At 35.6% G+C, this 23938-nt stretch overlaps 1 protein-coding gene across 1 annotated transcript; it reads left to right on the forward strand.

Annotated features, from left to right (window-relative positions):
* Positions 1-21: 21 nt before the first annotated feature.
* On the forward strand, positions 22-23429 carry Smp_158050 (helicase, putative; the record flags this gene model as incomplete). The annotated part of the gene is made up of 15 exons (XM_018789275.1): positions 22-1488; positions 2771-3201; positions 3747-3924; positions 5718-5960; positions 9307-9528; positions 13104-13397; positions 14271-14525; positions 15200-15594; positions 16819-16993; positions 18432-18543; positions 18571-18634; positions 19622-19829; positions 20847-21249; positions 22933-23190; positions 23386-23429. The coding sequence occupies 15 exons, from the start codon at positions 22-24 to the stop codon at positions 23427-23429; spliced, it is 4749 nt and encodes a 1582-aa protein (XP_018646479.1).
* Positions 23430-23938: the final 509 nt, after the last annotated feature.

A 23938-nucleotide genomic window follows, 5' to 3' on the forward strand; every position in this document is an offset into this window, starting at 1 on the left:
ATGTACAAAAGACCAATGAGAATGTCAGTCGCGCCAGTTCAACAGGGTCCATTTATGAAGGATCAGTTGGTTCAATTAAGAGCACAGATTAATGCTTTCAAGCTGCTTTCCAAATCACAGCCAGTCCCTGAAACGCTGTTACTAGCGGCAGAAGGAAGACAGTTACTCAGTCATGCACCTATTGTTATGAGTGGGCCACCTGCACCGAATGTTTCTGGACAACAATGGAATCAATCTTCTGTAAACTCCATGCAAAATGTACCGTTTGTCGGGGCTCCTCAGTCCTCTGTCGTCCAGAGTGAATTCCATCCAGCGAATCCTGCCCTAGCAATATCTCGAGTAAGACCTAATATCCAACCCAGTTTAGTGGCTGCACGTATAGGTCCCCCAGTAGGCTATCAATCATACACAACCTCATCTTCAAATGGAACCTTTCTTCCTGGGGGTACTGGCACGTATGGGAGGAGTAGACTTACTCCTATTCAACGACCTCAGGGTTTGGATCCTGTAGAACTGCTAAAAGAGAGAGAACAGCGTATCCAGTCCCGTATTGCACAGCGCATCAAAGAACTAAGTAGTCTTACTGTGTCTAGTACATCGGAACAAAGAGTATCATTACTGATCGAACTTCGTGCTTTGCGTCTACTGAATTTTCAACGACAGCTAAGGCAAGACATAGTATCAGCTATGCGCCGAGACACGAGCCTTGAGACAGCTCTTAATGTCAAGGCGTACAGAAGGCCTAAAAAACAAACTCTTCGAGAGGCTCGGTTTACAGAAAAGTTGGAAAAACAAATGAAACATGAGCAGGAAAAAAGGCGTCGTCAAAAACATCAGGAATTTCTGAATGCTGTTCTTAGCCATGGAAAAGATTTTCGAGAGTTTCATCGTAATGTTAACAGCAGAATGGTGAAAATAAACAAAGCAGTTTTGAACTACAAAGCCAACGCTGAACGTGACAAAAGAAAAGAACAAGAACGAATCGATCGTGAGCGTATGCGACGTCTTATGGCTGAAGATGAGGAAGGTTATCGGTGTCTTATTGATGCGAAAAAAGACCAAAGACTTCATCACCTACTCACTCAAACGGATGAATTTATTAGTAATTTGACTAAACTTGTTCGTGAACATAAACGAGAGCAAAGTAAGCAGCGTTTTAGGGAACGGTCAGAAAGAAGAAAGTTTGCACAAGAATCAGCTCTGCAAAACGCTGTTGTATTCTATCGAAAATTGGCTGATGATATCATTAAAAATGGTGGACAACCCCCAGCTTATTTTGCTACTCTTCCATCTACTGAGAAATTTCCCGAAGAACTTAATCAAGTAAATCGTGACTGGTTATGTGGCAAAATGTCGTCTTCTAGCATACAGTTACCTGACGTGCGTATACCTATGTATCAAACAACAACGAAAGAAATTGTTGAAGGTGATGCTGCACCTTTAGCCTCAGAAGTTTGCACTTGGCTACAAGAACACCAGGGATGGGAGGTAAGTTGGCATCCCTCTTGTTTCCAGATATTAATTTAGATCTTGATACTTATTAGTTACTCGTCATTAAACGCTGAAAAAATAAAGAAAAGAATTTTAAGTAAATCCAAATGATGAGTTGTATCTAGGCTCGCATATCAGGATCGTATCCAACTATACTTAGTGTGAAGCTAAATACTACAATCAGTTACCTGAACTGATACAACTAGAAATGTTTTAACGATTTAAGAGTACTTATATCCATTAATTTACAGAAGGAAAACGTATAATTCACACTTATTTGATTAAAAGCAAAACACTTGGTAGAGGCGTATGGCACTGTAACAGATCCCTAATGTCAAAGAGAAGACAAAATTTTGTTTCTGTCGAATAATTTCTGATATTTATGTCATTTCGCTTACCATTCTTGACCCACATGAGTCATTGACTTACTGAGTGAAGTATCCGATTTTCGAACAATAGATAGGTTCAAACTGTGACTGAATTCCAAACAAATTAGTTAATATTTAGTCAGTTACAGTAAAATTAAACTTGGAATTCCAAAAACTACTACGTCTAAATACATCATAATGCTTACGTTTTGCTATATGATTGGTCAGTACTGGTTTCGTCTTGAAATTTTTTAAAGAGAAAGCTAAACATTACAACTACTTGAAGGTCATTGACCTAAATTTCAGGACATATTTTTACTGGTTTCGTAATCCATGTTAAATTCCGTTCAACTTAGCACCAGAATAATATGCTCCATAAAGTAGAGCAACAACATGAATAAATGAAGGACAATAGATTACAGTCGGTAAAAAGAGTAAGTTTAGAGTAGATATAATGCAGTTAAAAATACAAACAAGTAAGACTTTCAATTAAGGGAAAATCATCACTTTTTTATAAAAAGTCTAAAACAAAGTGAAAGCTGGATCTCTGTTAACTTCCTGGTCATGTCTGTTAGTGAATTAAACCACTGAGTTACGGAATCTCTAGGAATGGTAATAGCCTGATAGTTACCAGCAATATACAATTTTCATAACGCGTCGCTGTGTAATATACTAGCTCTCTGTTTTTTCCGCCTAGTCGGAGCTTCGAGAGGCAATCCACAAAAGGAAGGCTATTGTAAATGCTGCTATCATAATTTCCTTTTCGCTGGCTGGTAGTTCAAGTCTATTCTAATTTTGATTTTTTTTATTTCTCACTTTACAATCTTATGGGTATGTTCTTGTTAGATTTCAACCAAAGAAAAGTGATTTTTATGTAGTTGAGATTTTTCCGTTAATTATTTGCCTAACAGATTCTTCCGACTGATACTGATGGGTCAGTAATACATGACTTATTGGAACCAGACGAAGAGTTCAAGCGTAAACGTAAATTTGATGACGATGATGATGATGATGACAACAGTATGGTACATGTCGGGACGGAAGATGATGAATATAATAAACGTGGTGAATCTGGTGCAAATGCACCTCAATCCTATTATACTCTTGCTCATGCTGTACGTGAAGAAGTTAAAGAACAAGCTAGTATTCTTGTTCATGGTCGACTAAAAGAATATCAGTTGAGGGGTCTCGAGTGGCTTGTTTCATTATATAACAATAACCTAAATGGCATACTTGCTGACGAAATGGGTTTGGGCAAAACGATTCAGACAATCGCTTTGATTACGTACCTAATGGAAAGGAAACGCGTTAATGGACCGTTCTTGATTATTGTACCGCTTTCGTAAGTTGGGTTTAACGTTGCATTTATTACCTTATTTTTTCTATGGTAATTGTGTATCCTCTTGTATCCACCTATAGTATTGAAACCAGTTTCGTATTTGTCATTAAACAGATAAGAAACTTCCTATTCTGTTCTGCTTATCCATATATACGCATAACTTATTGCATTTTGGATCAATGGTTTTACAATCTATCCGTTTTTTGTCTGTCCTTGCGGTTCACTTGGCAAAATTTAGTGGGGGTTCGCGACTGTGTAAAAGATGTGTTTTTGTTTTACGCTTTCAAACTATTCACCGTAAATCTGCGCCGTACTTTAACAGGAATTTTACTTAATATTATTTACCGTTCTCTCAGTTTCTGTCATTCTGTTTCTTAACTCAAGCATTTCTGCTTTCTAAGTGGTTGAAATCAACCATGTGTTATCTAACTTGTGCTTGCAATTTTATCAGAATTTATATATACCATTGCACAATTACCTGACAATTATCTATTTTTAGTACGTTCACTTTAAATATCTTTTGGTCTTTATTGATTTTGCAATTTTAGTGTCATGTCTAATTGGGCAATGGAGTTCGATCGATGGGGACCAAGTGTGAAAAAGATATTATATAAAGGTTCACCTCAAGCTCGTCGGCTTCTTCAAACACAAATAAAAGCATCAAAAATCAATGTACTGTTAACAACCTACGAATATATTATTAAAGATAAGTCAGCCCTTTCTAAAGTACGTTTATGATTCCATTAGTTTTCAGTTTTATAACTACTATATCGTGTTTGTGGGTAGTTTTATTTATCGAACAATATAGGAACTAACAGTATTGGTACATGGCGAAAACGAAAAGCAAGTGGATATTAGATAATATAGTATTCAAAGTTTACGACAAATTTAATGGATGGATTTATTTGCATTATTGTAATTAGTTTTGAACATTTTTACTCCGGGCTTCACTACTCTACGTTATCATATATAAAGAATATACAGTCCCACTCATATCTCATAGTTATTCATTTTCCTCATAGTGTAATACTATGTCTTTATACAATCTCCTAAAAGAATACCATTCTACTTATACTACATCTGTCACTCTGCATCAGAATAATTGGTAGTTTAGCACGTGTTACATACGATCTAAACTAATCAATCAATGTAAGTTTACAATTTCATCAACTGGCTTGCTTTTCTCTATCAACTCTTCAAACCTAATTCACGTATTCCTCAATCAATTTTGTAACCACAATCGAGCTATGCATCATAAAAACAATAATGGAATCTCTACTAAGCTTATGAGGGTACTCAAGAAAGTTTTAAATAGAAATAGACTTCCAGTTGAAAGAACATCTTGGCCTGGATTTTATGTAAATACATGGATACCGCTAAAACTGACTGCAAACACTATCGTAGGATCATTTTGTTATTGTTTATAAAATGACGGTAGATATAATTAATGGGTGAGTATAAAGGTTGTTTCGTTTCTCTATATAACCTGTCTTACTTCAAGTTTTATCATTTGTTTTAACTGAATTCGGCTATTTTTACTTGGTCATTTATATTCATTCTGTATTCTTCGCTTTATATCCCTTACATTCATTATCTTGTGATAGACTTAATCACCGTAAAGTGTATAGTAATTACCCTATTTCTAATGGTTTGCTAAATATAATTATGCACACTAGCTGGGTATCTATGGTACCTTCTTTGCGGATTTAAAAATCCTTATATTAAAGATTTGTTTTCCACCTTCGATTAGCTACAACTACATGAAGATGTTATCAGTTCCAATTTGTTCGTAGTAGTTGGTATTTTGGAAATATTCACGATTAATTAAAAATATCGTTGAGTCAGGTACCATAATACGATTTTTGTTTTTGTGCTTCTATGTACAGTAATGAGATAGATCTTACTTATTTCTGCATAAGAGGGAAACATAGTTAAATTTTTCAGCAACTTCTTACTTAATATCCTCATTAACACGGTTCTATTAATTGTTTTTGTGACAATTGAATCGAACAATTCCAGCTATGAAAAATATTTTTTGAGCGAAAGCACAATCCCACAATATTGGGAAAGCTAACTTCACGGTTTGCCCATCAAGTAGAACTACTTTTGTTTACTGAGGCGTGCTGTAGTGCTTATCTTATATACATGATCAGTTTCATTTTAGTGGTCATACCTCTACTTTATGGATCGTTTAAATAAGCTATGATATAGTCTCTCGAATGATGTATGTTATTGGTCAGATTCGATTTCAACATATCGATCATCTTTTAGTTTGTATATGATGGTCAAATAAAAGTGGTCAGCAATAATGTAAGATTTATCACTTTTCAAATTTATACAAAATCCTTAAGTCCCTTTTTGAGGATTGTATATTTTTGTTTTAATGTAGGTGGTTTCATTTAATTACCACCCAGTTTTTATTTTAGTGAAAATGAAGAATTCTTTCCTTTCAAAAACATTATTTGTTTGTAATGTATTAGCTACCATCATTCATTTCTTTTTATTTAATTATTGAACAGGTGAAGTGGAAATACATGATAATTGATGAAGGTCATAGAATGAAAAATCATCATTGTAAATTAACTCAAGTGTTAAACACATATTATACTGCACCATATCGACTTCTGCTCACTGGTACACCACTGCAAAATAAATTACCTGAATTATGGGCTTTACTGAATTTCTTGTTGCCAACAATTTTTGAAAGTGTCAACACATTTGAACAATGGTTTAATGCTCCTTTTGCTGCAACCGGAGAAAAAGTATGCGTATATTGACGTCGAATTTTTTCCTGTTTATAAGAAGTATTGTGTTTATATTTACAGAATCTGACATATAGTCAACAATTCTGAAATGCATTATTTTCTACTTGCTACATAATATTGCTTTCCTTATTGGTGGATAGTGAATATCAGACATCACTACTTGGCTTATAGAAACGTCTATGTGTGTTTAATCAATTTACCTCAGTGTTATATCTCACTGACTCCCTTGAAAATTTCATGATGCGTTTCTCGATCCCGACATTTTGCCTTGTTCTAGTGAACAAATGAAGCGAAGTCTGACTGAATAAGCAAAGAATAATTAATAAATTAATTAATATGAGTAGTATTTGGTCATATAATGAGCTACTTACAGTAATCATTGTTACTAAATTTCGTAACTCAGATTTTTGCAAATTAAAATGCTGTTGTAAAAACCTATCATATCATCGAGAGTAATGTCACTAAAATCGTTAGTTATGCTTACGTGAATTAAGCTTGTATTATCCGACCGTTGCTGCTATTTTGACGTAGTTGTCGGGCTTGCCTATCGTGATGAACCAACCAGGCTATACTGGATAGAACAACCGTTCCTTAAAGTCCTATCATCCCAGGTAGATTGGTTGAATAACGGTAAGACTAAAAGCAGCAAACTCAAGCTCCAAAGGCGAAGTCGTACTGCTGATTGTACGGAGGTATGACGGCAGTAAGGTGTTTCCTTCAGACAACCAGCATAACAGCGATGCTGCCTTCCCACAAGGAGGAGTGGGGTTAGAAAAGGTCGACCCTAAAAATATACACTTCACCTTATCTCATGGATATCCGTCTCAGGCGGTAAGGTCCCAACAAGTACGGAGCTAAGACAAAAATTACTCACAAAACGGTCATGTGTGACCGACCTCACGCAGTTGTCCCTTGGGCACTGCGGTCACGCTGTCGGGTCACTAAGACTAACTCTAACCCGATTTCCTCTTCAGGTACCTCAAGGAGAACCCTTCCACGGTGTGGGCAACCAGAAAGCAATAACGGCCCTCACACCTCTAACAGCATTTCAGACCATTGTTTCATAATCAATTTCTCCTCTTCGATTCATATTATGTCTACCTTGACTATTAACTCTAAGCGTCCTCCTCAAGTGTCACCATGGCCAACGATTCTAGTGCACGAAACACTCAGGTCTACTGAAACCTCGCTCCAAACTACACATTGCAGCCTTCAACGTACGTACCCTATGTCAAATTGGTCAACAGGCCTCCTTGGCTAAGACCCTAGAATCTCGTACAATTGATGTATGCTGAGTCTACGAAACACACATACAGGATCCTAGTGTGGTCAATCACTTGACCTCACGTTGCCAAAATGGACAGCCAACGAGATAAACCCTCTGTGTATGTGGTGACCCGATGGCTAGTTCTCGTGGACAGATGGGTGTAGGCATAGTACGAGGGCAGAACAGGTACTTCTAGAATCGATCTCTGTTAACAGTCGCTAACGTACTGTTCGGCTAAATGGCTCTGTAAGAACTTGGAAGGATAGGGACACACGTCATCGCCTTTTCGTCTCCTCTGCCTACGCTCCCACTGACTGCAGCCTGAATGAAGTGAAAGATGAATTTTACAGAAAGCTCTCTGAACTTCTTCAAAAAGCTAGGCGTTTAGACATAGTACTCGTAGCAGGTGACTATAACGCCCAATTAGGTAGCTTAGACCAAACAGAAAGACATTTAGGTGAGTATTTTAGTATTCCGGCTCAGCGAATAAATAACTGTGATCGTCTGCTGCAACTATGCTCAGACAATCGTTTATTTTTAGCAAGCACTGATTTCAAGCATGAGGAGAGACATCGTCTAACATGTTGACGTTCTGCACCAAACCAATGATGAACTCAAATAGACCATATTGCCACCAGTCATCGTTGGAGAGGCTCGTTAGAAGATTGTCGCTCGTACTGGAATACTTGTTTAGACTCTAATCATGCTCTAATACTAGCACGCATTTGCTTGCGCCTCACTGGACTCAGGAAAATCACACTAAGAAGACCCATTAGAGTTGAACAGGGGAACGAAAAAGCCTAAGGTAAATTTCAGGAACGACTGAAGTTATACTGGGGCGTCTGCTGGGATCACTGGGTAAGTAATAGTGAGGTTAGACTCAGAGTATTAGAGAACGGTGGAAGTCAGTTAATAAGGTTTTTAATCTTCATCAACTGAGATGGTTGGGCCACATATTACGCATGCTCAACCATCGACCACCACGGCGTGCAATGATGATTAGTGTTGGAGACGGACGAAAGTTTAGGGGAGGCCAAACCAAAACGTAGCATCAATCCTTGAAGTCACTCACTTGTCTGAACTAAGTTGGTAGATGCAAACTACTTGGTTGGGGTCCGCATGACTATAGTAACCAATAGTTGGAGACTCTGGGTGACATAGCTCAGAATCGATCACAATGGCGTAGGTTTATACACTCTCTGTCTTCCCTTAAACCTTAAGATTAAATTTGCTTTATATTTTTCTTTCTACGAATTAATTCTTTCTCCCTGTATTAGATCTTTATACACAATCTTTCTTTTATATATTAGTACTATTGAAGTAACTATAAATTTTATGTTCATCTTGTTGTGCTAATGACGTGTTGCAACTTGGACTAGTGCATATATGTGTCTGTTCCTACGTTTTAGATGACTGACTAACGCTGGTATTAGTTAACGCTTAAATTATAAACGACCATGGATTAAATAGCTATAGTCCACTTTTTAATCTTAAAAATAATTCTATTATCATGATAGCAATACTGCTAATTTGTTTCCACAAAACTGTTGGGCGGTGTTGTTGATAATCAATAAACGTACCCGTACTAAGTTGACGAACGTGATGTAGTAAATTATCCGCTTTTTGATGTAATCACTCTCAAGTTCTCTCGTTATACGATTACTATGTTTGATTTCTGTGTTACGAAGTATTTTTAGTTTGTCTAAAAAATGAGCGACAATTTAGCTAAAGGAAAATATTTTTGGTTCTCTATTTCTAAAAATTATCAAACTCATATATTTAAGCAATCAATCAAGAGATCTGTTTTGATCATCTAATACTCGTAGTATGACATCATTTTACTCGTCTTCCTTAAAATAAAGTGAATACAATAAAAGTGGAAATGATGTTGAAAAACCCATATATCATGTGTGCTATATATAGGGTTTTAACCTTCTGTCAGTGAAAGCCTAGATTCAGTAAACCATGTATATAAATATAAGCAGATGGCAGTTATATCATACTTTCTGTATTAAACAGTAATCACACCTTTATAAGTATCAATAAACACTGGTCTCACATTTTTATTTATTAAAGGTCGAATTGAACCAGGAAGAAACCCTGCTTATTATTCGTCGTTTACACAAAGTATTACGGCCATTCTTACTACGTCGTCTCAAACGTGAAGTAGAATCGCAATTACCGGAAAAAGTTGAATATGTGATTAAATGTGAAATGTCAGATTTACAAAGGGTTCTTTATTCACACATGCAATCTAAAGGTGTAATTTTAACTGATGGATCAGAAAAAGATAAAAAGGTAAGGGTAAAATTTCTGCACAGTTGATATAATTTTATCAGGAAAATGTTGAATGGCATTAATAATCACTAAATGTCCAACCTATATAGCTGAGTGTAAAGTTTTAACTTCCGATGACTTACAAACTATAGCCTCTACAAAAAACTGTGTTTTGATTATGATTTTCTCTTTTGATGATATACTTCTATTTGCCTTTATAATAATTTGGTAAAACTTGAGATTTTCAATTTGAATAATACCTAACTGCTCTGTGAATTAGTTCGAAGCGATAATTTTCTAATAGTTTTAGTTAAAAACGAACTTAATCGGTATCAAGAGAAAAACGGACATCAATATTACAGAAGAATGTTTTTTCTTTAACAAAAGCTATATTCATTTAGAAACTGATCGCCAGTAAGTTGACTCAACTGTGTCAACTTGTGTATCAAGTAATGTAGCAATCGCCTACTCACAGCTCCTACCCTAATGTATTGGTCTAGCTTGTTTATAGTAGTGGTAAAGTAGAGCAATATTGACTAGAACATTTGTTCTTTTCGGTCGTACTATGCCTGACAGGTTAGTTGTATAACAATAAGACTAAAAGCATCAACCTAAGGTTCGGGATCGAAGTTGTACTGCCAGCATCTACTGAGATACTGCCTCCTCTCAACGGAAGGAATGTGTTAATAAAGATCGGTTTTAAAAATGTCACACTTCACCTCACCACTTATCTCCATTTCCGGCGGTAAGGCCTACTAAAATACGGAGCCAATACATCAAAAACTTGCCACTAAAAGGCGGTGTGACTTCAACCAATTGTCTATTGGACTCTTCGATCACACTCCCTGGTCGCTAAAACCACTACTACTCCAGTTATATTTTCAGGTCGCTCAAAAAGGTCCCCTTCATGTTGTTGGCAACCTAGAAGTGACAATATCTGTCATACCCTTAATAGCAACCAGGATCACTTTGTTCACTATCGAATCCCCCCGTCACTTCCTAATGTTTCGCCGGTTCCCACGATTGACCCTTCCCGTGTGACTTAATCATCATGAGCCATCAATGCTAATGATTTGGGTTCTCGAAATGTTATTCCAGTGCAATTGAAATCCCGCTCTGTACTACATGTTGCGTTCATCAATGATTAAACCTTTTGTCAGATAGGACAACAGGCTTTCCTCACTAAAACTCGAAAATCCCTTGCCTTCGATGTATATTGTGTCTCTGGATCACACATATAGGATCCAGATGTGATCATTCACTTGACCTCACCTTGTCAGTACTGAGAACTGTCGTGGTTTACCGTGCGTGTCCATAAATCCCATGATCTCTTTAGCGTACGTGTAGCACTAAGTTTAAAAATAACAAATTATCCTAAACTAGATTTTAATAAATAGTCGCTTATACGCTATCCGATTAAACGGGGGCAATATGAGCTCCAAAATGTAGAGCGACACTCCTCTACCTCTTCGTTGTTCTGCCTACGCTGTCACTAATTATAATTCGGAGGCACAACAAGGTGTTCTTCCATATTCTTGGTCTTCTCACTCAGTAGCCTATTGAGAGCTTGTATATAGGACGTTTGTGTATCAGTATCAATCCTGGATACCGCGCTGCATAACGGGTTTTTCGATGTCCAGCTCAACGAACAGACAATAACCTCCGACTGATGAAATTATGCTTAGTAAGATTTATTTTTAGCAAACACCAACCTTAAGCATAACAAAAGACATCGTCCAACACAATGACCCCAAGGATCGACCGTATGATGAACTCGAAAATACCATATCACTCAGTCGTTGTTGGAAAGGTTTGATAGAAGACCGTCCTTCATTCTGGAGCACACGTTTAGACTGGTCATTCTCTAGTTCGAGAATGTATTTGCCTGCTTCTTAATGTACACAGAAATGCCATGCTAGTGTTACCCGTTAAAGTTAAGCTTAACAGCAAAGAAGTCGAGCGTATATTTCAGGAACAATTAGAGAAGCAGTAATCCAATCACCAAGGTGATATTTATTCCTATGTAGATTGTGATGTTCAAACAGGTGTAAAAACAGCAGTGATATCCACCAGTAGCCTAGACTAAAATATTAAGAAAGGTTGGGGAATTTCAGTAGCATCTACCGGATTAATAAATTCTCATCCCATCTGGTTCTGAACACAATTAGGCCACTTCCACGTAGACTGGCAGAAAGTCTACACATTGATCTATAGCAAAAGCGATGGAAAAGACTGCGTCAATAGATGCTCATCATTTTCAAGCAACTTAAATGGCAAGTTGATACGAGTTCTCGAACTTGTAATGCGGTCGAGAAGATTATGGACAATCTAAAGCTTGGGAGATCTGCAGGTGCAGATGAATTAGCTTCGGAGGTCCTCACCGATGGTGGTCCAGTTTTAACTGTTAGATTAACTGGGAATCAAACGTAATCCCATCTGTTTGATATCAGTCTGATTGCCCTAGTTTATAAGCAAGAACAAAAATCCTCTAATGATGATCAATGAGGTTTTAGTTGGACTATTAAAACATCTTCAATATTAGCTTTGATAATACTCAGACGTCTGGTCAGGTATCGTGAAGAACAAAACTGAGAAAATCAGTCTGGTTTCAGACCTGGACGTGGATGTTTGGGCTAGATATTTGTCATTCGCCAAATTCTGAAGCACAGGCGTAATTACCGACTCGCGAACATAGTTATATTTCTAGACGTTAAAGCAGGTTTCATGTTAGCATCTGTTATTGGAAGGCGTACCGAAGAATTACATAAACTCTGTACAGGCATTCTACTCGAACACTGCCGGTCGAGTCAAAGCTTATAGCTAACTGTTATCAAAATCGTCCACATCAAGTGGTTCGTCAGGACTGTTCATTCCCTTAAATCTTATTTAACATTGTGGTGGAAATTCTTTCAGTGATAACATTCTCATCGTTTGACTTTTCAATTTTAAGGAGATTCATTTGTTGACTTGGAATACGAAGATACTGTAGTTTTGTTTTATGGATATTCTGACAAACCACAGTATCCTGACCAACAGTGCAAGCATGTTTCGGATGCGGTGCATGTAACTGAGGTTCAGTCATGTGTGTGTGGCTCCAATAAATCATTAAAACGAAAAAGATGTATTAATACCTTAATGTTTTTTTTCAAATGTCTTATATTTTTGCCGAATATTATTATTGCTCACTTCAATTTCTATTTTGTCTTGACTTCCTCTTTGTAATTTAATTATGCAAATATTTGGCTAAAGTTTTATGTTGAGATTTGTTATATGCCCTTCGTATGTTCCTGTCATTAGATGTCATGTGCGACCGTAGATTATCGACTTACCTAAGCATATTTTCGTCCATGGACTTCATTTTTACCGACATTTAATCTAATTTTTTCATTTTTAAGCTTTACATGGTAAGAATAATGTTGATCTAGTGTTTTCTTGTTTTGTTATGGTTATTTTTGCCTTTCTAAAAACGATTTTTCTTAGAAAGAGATTTATTTTCTGAATGAGTTATTGAGTAAAAAATAACTGCAAGATCAGAGCAACTATAATTATCTAGTTGTATTTTTGACCATACTTTTTCATTGTTTCATTATATTTAGGGTAAAGGTGGCTGTCGAACTTTAATGAATACAATTATGCAGCTTAGAAAGATTTGCAATCATCCATTTATGTTTCCACATATCGAAATGGCTATAGCTGAACAAAACTTCCTAAATGTACACAATGGTAATCCCCCACCAACTTTGCCTGTACCAACACAAGTTGAAGGTAAAATATTATATCGTTCTTCTGGGAAATTTGAGTTACTGGATAGAATTCTGCCCAAATTAAAATGTTGTGGACATCGTGTGTTAATATTTTGTCAAATGACAAGTTTAATGACAATTATGCAGGTTAGTTTATGAAGTATTTTTCTGAATGACCACTTGTTTATTGTTGTAATCAGGAACATATATGCGGGTTTGTTACTATAATCTTATATTTTCAGGTGTATTCATGACACCTACTCACATAACATTTCGTCTGAAAATGATATAAGCAGGTTAGTGAAATAAATTTAATATACTACTTGTTTTCAATAACTAGTATCAATTACCTTGAACGTCATTACCAGCTTATAAGATGGTAATAAACTGAAATCACAAGTTGTCTTAAATAATATTCAAGTTATTTGTCTTAGTAAAATGAAAGCGAACGTGAAATTGTGCATCCTATGTTGAGAATTACTTTAAGTTGAATAAGTTCATTTATTTCACAAATAGACAAGAAAAACTAGCTCAATTCAAAAGTAACTCTCAAACTAAAATTGATCCAAGTCAAAACCTTCTGTATGCTGCAAATAGATGATGATCAATCAAAACTGAATAAATAGGAATTATGACCTTAACTCAAATTGCTTGGGTAATTTTACTGTACTGTGACCTTGGAGAGGTGAATCACTAGGGAAGTAAATTTCATTTGACCAAACCTTAGTCTTCATACGTTTAAAAAATCCCAAAATATCAGCATAATAAAATCAAACTCCCTCAATTTTCGGCCACATATTCTAAAACTGAAGGCACTGGTTAATTGAATGAACAGTGGTATGCTCACTGTTAGACTTAAAGTTCCTTAGTTTCATCCGGAATAGTGTCGAGAATAGGCGCTTCAAAAAGAATCTTAAACTAAGATGAAGACATCGATCAATGCTCTCTGGATTGTTAATTGTTTTAACTCGTTACATTTTTTATTTAGTTTGTGCGGAATATAATTTTTTTTCTCTTCAGGACTACTTTGATTACCGGAATTTTCGTTATCTACGTCTTGATGGAACTACTCGTTCAGAAGATCGTGGAGAATTACTAGTGAAGTTTAATGATACTTCTGAGGATATATTTATTTTCTTACTTTCAACTCGGGCTGGCGGCCTAGGTCTGAATCTCCAAGCTGCAGATACAGTGATTATATTTGATTCAGATTGGAATCCTCATCAAGATTTACAAGCGCAGGATCGTGCTCATCGTATTGGTCAACAAAACGAGGTATGCAATTTTCAATATATTTTTGTCGATGATTTTTATTTATTAATACTTTTCGTTGTCTTTTGAATTGGAAAACCTTAATATATATGGACTTTACCAGTTATTCTTGTGCATATGACTTACAGTAGATAGATTGTCTGTTGTTCAGACCTAAGCAGATGACATGGTACGACAAAGTATTTATTACATTTGTACATAATTGTTGAAGTTTGATTAACTGGTTTTAACGTTATTTTTAATAGATAGGACATATGTATAATTCCCAACTTGTATAATCTGGTTTGGTTGATATCCGATTTTACATACAGTATTCGTAGTCCTAATACAACAATCTTTACTAGTTTCTACTGAAACTGCTATCTTACAGAGAAAAGGCAAGAGGGTTTTGTTTTTTTGCACTACCTGCCAGTCTTATACCACCATATTGAAATAATTAATTAACTAGTAATGAGTTTACTTCTAACATTTTTCCCTTTTAAAAGTAGCTGAAATAGGTTTGTGCCTATTTTAAAATAATTTGTTGTTGATTTTCTCTTTGAATGTCCATAGTTTTATTTGGAGAGATTTGTCCCTGCAGGGAAATTAAAATGAATAATTTAGGTGTATAAAGTCATTTTACTGCATAAAAAAATTAAACTTACTGATTCATATATGTGACCATGTTTCTATCGTAGGTTCGAGTTCTGCGTTTGATTTCCATAAATTCAGTTGAAGAAAAAATCTTAGCAGCAGCGCGTTTCAAATTAGACGTGGATCAAAAAGTTATTCAGGCTGGTATGTTTGATCAAAAGTCTACTGGTACCGAACGACGTCAATTTTTACAAGCGTTACTTGAACAAGATGAGGAAGCCGATGAAGAGGAAGATGAAGCACCTGATGATGAAACTATTAATCAGATGTTAGCCCGAAATGAAGAAGAATTCGAAATCTACCAAAGATTAGATGCCGAACGCCAGTTTGCTGAGAGTCAACAAGCCAAACGGGAACCACGTCTAATGGAGTTTTCAGAATTGCCAAAGTGGATTGTACGAGATGACATCGAGGTAAATAACAGTGAATCGCTAACTTAGTGGTTACTTTATTGTTTATGTGAAGATTCTTGCCGATTACACTAGTCACTATTAGTATTTATTTGTCGTCGTAATAAAGCGAAATGTAAAATATTCGTGAAACTGTAAAACAACGCCTTCAAATTAGCTTTTACTCCTTGCTTTTAAATGGAATAATTGAAAAGGAAAATTACTGTTTAAATTTTTATCGATTAATATCATCTTTAATACTGGTCGTTAGCTATCCATATACAGTTGATTGGTACAACTCCACATCTTAATTTGATGTATAAACACAAAACAATAAATAAAATATGAATGTTACATTTTTTGATTCCAATTTCTTCAAAAATTAGCGTGTGACTGTTGAGTCGGCTTCCGGAGAACTCTAACAGAGCCTCCAGAGGCTCATAAAGAGCCCCAGCCAATCAGAGTACGATGGAACATTCTAGAGTTCCAACGTGGCGTGCTACTATTGGTCGGTAGCAATATATGTCGTTGATGGATTGGCTGAAATAGGATGTTGATTTAACATACGCTAACGTCTATAAATACCTATGATTTTCTGTACAAAAATGAACCTTGCAGTAAAGTGTTTCTCTGATACTCACGTCTTCTCTCTGGTGTTCAAGTCGCTGAGTAGTGCTAGCCCTGGGGTTATCCGAATAGCTTAGGATCTGAATAAAGCGTTCAACCTACAAGACATATCAGTAACTAAGATCACTGAATAAGTAGTGTCATGAATAAATACAGACATTCCGATTGCACGTTTGAATCATAGATATTTGCAATATGTGTGAAATGACCTGATTAAAAATTAGATTGCGCTTAAAGCGGTTATCAATTTTCCTTATGTGTGTGTATTAATAAGGCAGTTTGCCGAAGAAAACTGGAGTAGATTACAAAATCACATGATGTCATTTAATCAGGATCTAGTTTCTGTAGAATTATCTCAAATTATATTTCTGTAGATAATGGAAGTCGATTGTTGGAAGTTTTCATTAATTTTACAACTGAATAAATTATACCAGCTCATATTAACATTTATTTACCCGTTAAGTATTGGATTGGTATATATATATATATATATATATATATATATATATATATATATATATATATATATACAGACATTATTAGTTTATGAAATAACGCACTATGACTGCTTTAAGTCAGCAAATTACTGATAAAGACCCTAACCTATTGTTTGATCATTTATTTTCAATACAAAAGCTTGAACGGAGTCTTTCATTAGAGGATAATGTTTTTGGAATGAAACGTCAACGTAAAGAAGTGGATTATTCAGATGCACTCACTGAGCGTCAGTTTCTTAAAGCTATCGACGAGGGTAGCTTAGAAGAAGCTGAAGAACGTCAGCGTCAAAAACGAGCAGCACGAAAGAAACGCAAGCGATTGGATGTATGTTTATTTGATTTAGTTTATATTTATTTCATTATCGCATAACAAAAATAGGTTTTTATGTGTACTAAACACTACTCTATCTGCTTAGTGAGTAGCTATGCGATATTTTTTCAGTCGGCAACTAGAATATTCCATTTATAAAATCACTGATTTATATAATTTTCTTTGAATAAAAGTTAGTGAACCACAATATTATTACTCGCTACATTGCTAGCATTCCAGAACGGCACATTTGACTTCTGAATTTTCACTTTTAGTTGTTTAAAGTCGTAATTCATAAATATAAATGGAGGGTTAATATTAGAACACCATTTTACATTCATGTTTGTGCACACTATCGACTGTATAAATAGGTTAGTGAAGAAAATTCTTCATGAAAACACATTCAATGTTTTCAGAATCTTTTTTCTTCACTTAAGATTTCGAAACATCTCTTGGTAAATTTAATCAGCTAACCTTGTTTATCCGCGCACTTAATAAATTCAGGTTTATTTACTCAAATTCAGTCAAACTTATGTGCATTTTAATGATACTGTGTTGCCCAATCTAAAATGATTGTGATCCAGTAGTTAAAGGATGAATAGTTGAACTACTAAGCCACCACTTTGCTATGATTTAACTATGAAACTGTGTCCATAATGGTAGCTTTTTGTACCAATCACAACTGGGAAAACTTGTTGTTCAAAGCAGTTAGCTAACATGATCATCATTAATGTATACTATAGAATCATTGAGTGAGCAATGCTGAGTTTTGACGCAGCGTATTAGGTAAACACGCTGAATCGGTTGGTGTGGTAGTGGGTCTTCATCAACTGAGTCCACAAGTATATATGTTACATATTCTCAATAACCGCCTACCTCGACTCACGATATTCGCTGGTATAGGAGTAGGTTGGGAGAGAAATAACAGCAGCCAAACCAAGACTTGACATCAGTCCATGAAATCATTGATTATTAGTTTGATCCGTTTATATAGATGCAGACTATCTGGTTTATGTCTTCATGGTAATCACGATCGGTAAATGGAGACGTTTGGTGGCATAGTTCAGAATCAGTCACAGTGGTCTAGATGCATTCACTCATTGTCTTCGCTTAAATCTTGAGTTTTTAAGTCATTTTATACCTTTTATTCTTGAAATCCATTCTTTCTTCTCGAATCACATTATCTGTCCCTAATTCTTTCTACGATCATTGATCCTGTTATTACTCCTACTACACTTGCCAACTTCATCATGTTGTCCTGATATGATGTGCCACTTTGAATCGATGAATCAAGACTACAGTTGTTCCTCAAAGAATAGACCGGTTATTCTCCTTTCTGACAGAAGTTATTATTTCTAACATATCATTGTGTCTAATTTCTTTTTTTTAAAATTAATGGTCCATAATTTAAAGACCACTTGTATTTATTTTGGTAATGTGTCGTTTGGTCAAGGATTCTAGTTTTTTGGATGATGGGAGCTCAGAGACTGGAAGTGTTATTATGGCTGCACCACAAGCTGCTAAACGTCGCCGTGGACGTCCACCTCATGGTTCTTCTACTGGGAGTACATCCAGATCATCTAACCAATCAGTTTCACCAAAGTTAGCTAAAAAATTACAACGTTTATTAGATATTGTAATAGAATACAAAGACAAGTATGTTTCGCTTATTATTTATAGCTTTTGTTCATATGTACCATTTTTCGAATAGTGCACTGACTATATTTTCCTCTAGACTCAGTTAAATACTGTCATTTTTTAACTCCATACTGACCTACAATCACCTAGAATTATTTGATTTGAATCTTTTTTCATGTAGTTTCTCTTCAATAACGTCTGTGAATGCGAATTATCGAAATGTTTCTCCACAATCAAAACCAGTATCATACAACTGTTCAGATCTCAACTAACACTATAAAGGATCACGCTACATAAGATAATCTCTTCGTAATAATTCCATGTTATGTCGTCCTCATGTATAATTGGATTCTGGTTACATTAACATTATGATAACTAGGTTGATTGACCTTTAAGATAATTCTGATAGTGTTAATACCAACATGATATTTCTAGCATTCATATGATTATAGGTGCAGAAGAACCCAAAAATGTACCTTTGTGACGCTTCTCAATCTCCATTACTATTGTTCATTAATTTACTTTTAAATAGCGTGTTGGTTTTTGTACTTCATAAGTATTTTCTTCTCTTTTCGTAACTTATCCAGAATAACTACGAGCTTTATTTAGTAAATTTTCATCTATTTACGACATGATTTAGTTAGCGTGTAAAATTTATACTCACACGACTGGTTAGATTTTCGCTTTTCAAAATTATGTCAGTAATGTTATTTTTAGTACTATCAGACTAGATAGTTTGGAACCAGTTGATCTTCATCTACTTATGTTACCTGTTTAGCATACGGGTAGAGCTGCTCAGACTGAAATCACGTTAGTTATATCTTAACCAGAGGTATATTACTTCACCAGTTATCCATACACATATATCTTAAAATGAACGTATAGTTTTTATCGCATATGTAACAACTCCGTTCCTTTTAAATGCTTGTTTCTATCAGATTTCTTCAGGACTGTTTTTCTGTTTCGTTTTCGGATATTACTTTGAAGAATTGTTGTTTGTTCTAGAGATCAAAGAATTCTTAGTGAACCGTTTATGAAATTGCCTACAAGAAAAGAATTGCCAGATTATTATGAAGTGATTAAAAAGCCTGTAGATTTTAATCGTATTCGACAGCGTGTAAAAGATGGAAAATACCGATCGGTTGATGAATTGGAAGCTGATATTTTACTTTTGTGCAAAAATGCTCAAACATATAATATGGATGGAAGTTTAGTAAGTTATATGTGCGATTAAGTTATGGAACAATGTTTATTTTGAATGTGACTTTAAGGTTTTGCGTACAGCAGATGAAAATCAAGAGCCTGTTCATTAAACTTGTGCTTCGTGTTATGGTTAGCGATTTCTATTGTCTTCACCTTACCCCGAAAACTGTATTGTAATCTTTTTAATGTTAAGTTATAGAGAAGCAGTGCTATCTCTTTTCATGCAAAAGAAAGTCCACAAACTTGGTATTATGTGTATTTATATTACAGAGAGTAGTCAATGAAGCTCTGTGCCTCATTGCACGGACAATCGATTGTTCAGCCATCGCATCACATCTTAAATGAAACGCTAATCTTATTAAAGCTTTGTTTTATATTACTGAATCTAATTGAGCTGTCTAAAAAGTGGACTGAATATCATAATTCATGATCTAGAAGTACAATTATTCATTGATACTCATGTTTTGGGTGGTTTTGTGGTTTGTTATGCAAACTGAATTAATTGTCACATCTTTTCGAGGTCAAATCTGAAATTCCATCGTAAGATGGTTTCCTAACGTCCTAATTCTAAAAATCCTTTTTTTTATTGGAGAATTACAGTGTGACATTAGTTTATGACAAATTGCACAGACTTGTCGCCTGCCAGACGCAACTTGAACCGACAAACATATGTGCCACGTTCTGCGTTGCGTGTGGCTAACTGACTAGTTTTGCATGATCTCTTATTTCACTCCTATCTACCCGTAGTTCTTTATTAATACTGGTATCAATTTTTATTCGTTTTCCTGTTAATGTCCACTTGTGCCACTGCGAAACTTGCTTACACTGAAGTTTAGTCAATTTTGTGAAATGCTACGTTATTCCTACTGAACCGTTTAATAGTCGTTTCTTTTTTAATACTAAAGTACAATTCCATATATGTATTACTTCAATTAGTAGAAAGCGTTATTCCTCTTCCAACATCGGTATATGTTTGTTTTGTAATTGTTATCAGATAGATTAAACTATGCTATTTTTCTTCGAAAAGATCTTTGAAGACTCAGTGGTATTACAGTCAGTTTGGACTAATGCTCGAGAAAGACTGGAGGAAATTGAATCACGTCAACAATCTGATTCTCGTCAATCAAGTCAGTACAATAGTTACTCTAGTCAACATAGGCATGTTACTATAGATGATGAAGATGATGAAGAAGATGAACAAGACGATGAAGATGAGCCAAGTGAGACGTCAAAACATGCACCTATATCAACAGGACCACGATATGTTGTCTGCAACACATCAGCTACTGATGTAACCGGTAATACAGGTGGAGATGGTCAGCAAAATATCCCTGATAATTCAATGAATGAAGATAGTCTTGGAGGGCTGGATGATTTAGATGATGAAGAAGATACTATGGATGATCCAATGGAAGATGGTAAGATTCTCAGTAGTCCTAAGTTCTCATTGGGGAAGGTTTATTAGTTTTCTTCTGAGAAAAATTTGATAAATAGATGGCGGTATTGTTGGTGGCTAATAGTAAAACCACAAAGGGGTAGGGTATGTTATTGTTTTTAGTATCCTACACGTAGTTAGCAGGTTAACAGCCAGACTTGGGCTGCTATACTAGATCTTTACTTAGTAGTGATTACTTAACGAGGAAAACTCTTGCAGAAGTACACCGTTCATTTTCCAAACCAAATTATAACCTGTTAGTTATGTCCCGTTAGGGCCGAGGATGGGAGCATCCACTCTCTCTTTTCCTTGAAGGGCTCTCATACTGCAATCACATCCGAAGTGTTTTTTTTCAAAAACGAAAGAATAAAAAGTAGACGCTCGGTGTTTAAATTGCGTTGATCGATATGGAGGGTCTACTTAACGTATTTGGAAAACCTTGATTCTAAACCACTGGTGTGTATGAGCTCCAAAACCCTGCGAGAACGAATGGCCTATGGACCTACTTTTGGTCACTAGATACCATAGGGCAGCAACTCGGGGACTGTGCTCCTAAGGAAACAATCTGGTCTTATTTGAGTGCATTTATTATTATCCCAGTGTAAATCACTACAATAGGCAGGATGTATGTGTCTTTATTACGAGAAGTTACAAAGTATTTACATAATACATGTACCTAGCCTTCATTCGTCCCATCGCATCTATCGGTGTGTTCTGCCATCTGAACTGTCTTCTCGACTAGCCTCCAAGTGTTCTGCCAACGCCGTGCTTTCGATGCACTGAAACTCCACTCTGTCCGACAACTGTTGGAACTTGAACACCACGTTTCGCTACACACTACTTACAAGTATCCTTGTGAATAGCGTCAACTTGTAGCAAGCCCATTCAACTATTGTACTATTTGTGTGCTCTCTGTAATCTTAACATTTAATCCACTTTGTAAATTTATGTGTGAGTCTGATTGAGTGCATGTCTCTGCACATCAATCTTTAATCTATTCTCTCATTGGTTGTAAACAAAGACAATCAATAATTTATCCATAACCCTTTAACACTCATAAATATATCTGGATTTTTAACACTCTCACACACACACACACTTGTTTTTCCTGTGTGCTTGCTATCTGTACGCTTGCGGATTTTTACCAAGCTTCAACAATAAACTATCTCTATAGCTGGTGTTCAGGCTTTTGAATAATCTCGAGTAAACCCGTAATTCTACTAGGAGATTTAGCCTGCAGTAAATATTCAGTTAGCGGGATATTATTTATTTACTGGAGTCATATATAGGGGAATTAATCTTCTACAAACTACACCAACACACAAATTTTGTTTTACGTGGCGCTTTCTATTTTTAGTTCTGTTGTACGAGATTTTGATATAAAATAATTGATACTAGTTACCAGAAAAATACTATAACATAATTAGCTGACATATAGGTAACCATGTAGCCTGTTTATTGTAACCGTAGTGCACACAAACAGCGATTTCACTGTTTCGTTCTCTATCGTCTTCATTGGAAGAAGTAACTGGGTCTCACGTATACTAACTGCACATCTAATCGCGTACTGTTGATTAGTTATGTCTTAAACAAATCTTTGCTTGTATACTTATTTATCATAAAATGATCCATGCATATATTTGTACTTGATTTTGGTGGGTTTTTTCTCATTGAGTAGATGACAGTGCCAGTCGAAGTTCTTTCAGTAGCAAAGCTAGACGCATGTCACGTAAGCCAACGTATTGTATAGCTCGCACAACGAACAGTTCCGTCTCTGTTATTTCAAAAACACATATTCCACCTGGATCTCATAATCATACTCGTTCATTATCTGCTACTGAATCTAGAGGAACAGTTGGTATTGTTGAATCTATTCGTATCAACACATCAAGTGTAGAATCTATCTTACCACCAAGGAAAGCTCGCTCACATAAACGTGTTATGATGGTTGATGATAGTGAAGAAGAGGATGAAGAAGACTCTGACAATGACGCAGCCGATGATGATCCTGATGATGAAGACTTTTAAACAATCATTTATGAAACGTTTACTCTATAAACCAACACTTTTGCTTCGTGAGATTGCCCTTCATTCAACTTGGTTTTTTTCTCTAATTGTTTAAATACATTAGGTATGTTATGTTGTAATTTATCACCTTTTTCTCTCAAAATATAAACATTGTTGTTATATGTTAAGTGGAAATATAGTACGTTCGTAATCCTTACATTCTTATAATAGTTTATTAATATTTTTTCCGTAGTGTCAGTTATTCCTAAACTTGACTTTTCGTTATCCATCGCTGTAACGTAAAATAATTATCACAAACGGAGGTTAACAGTGAGGCTAAAGGTGACCTGATTCTAATGTTTACATAAAGAATTATTATTTTATTGTTCTAGTCTTACGTAATAAATGTTAGGAGTTTGATTTGCAACATTTTTAGCAGCTTACTGCTTAAATTATTGTTAACAAGAGTCACCAGTCTCGCTCAATTACTTAGTTGTTTTTGTGGCTTTAATAAACGATTAAAATGTTCACAAGGCTGTGGTTTCAGATCTTAATATATACCAGCTATAATAAGTATGGTAGCTGCTTAGTGTGAGTTGTATCCAATTTAACGAAGTCTGTGTTTTTAGTTCAACCCTATTTATTTCGAAAACGATTCCCAGCTTGTCCAACCACAC

The sequence above is a fragment of the Schistosoma mansoni genome (assembly GCF_000237925.1).
Source record: "Schistosoma mansoni, WGS project CABG00000000 data, supercontig 0136, strain Puerto Rico, whole genome shotgun sequence".
NCBI lineage: Eukaryota > Metazoa > Platyhelminthes > Trematoda > Strigeidida > Schistosomatidae > Schistosoma > Schistosoma mansoni.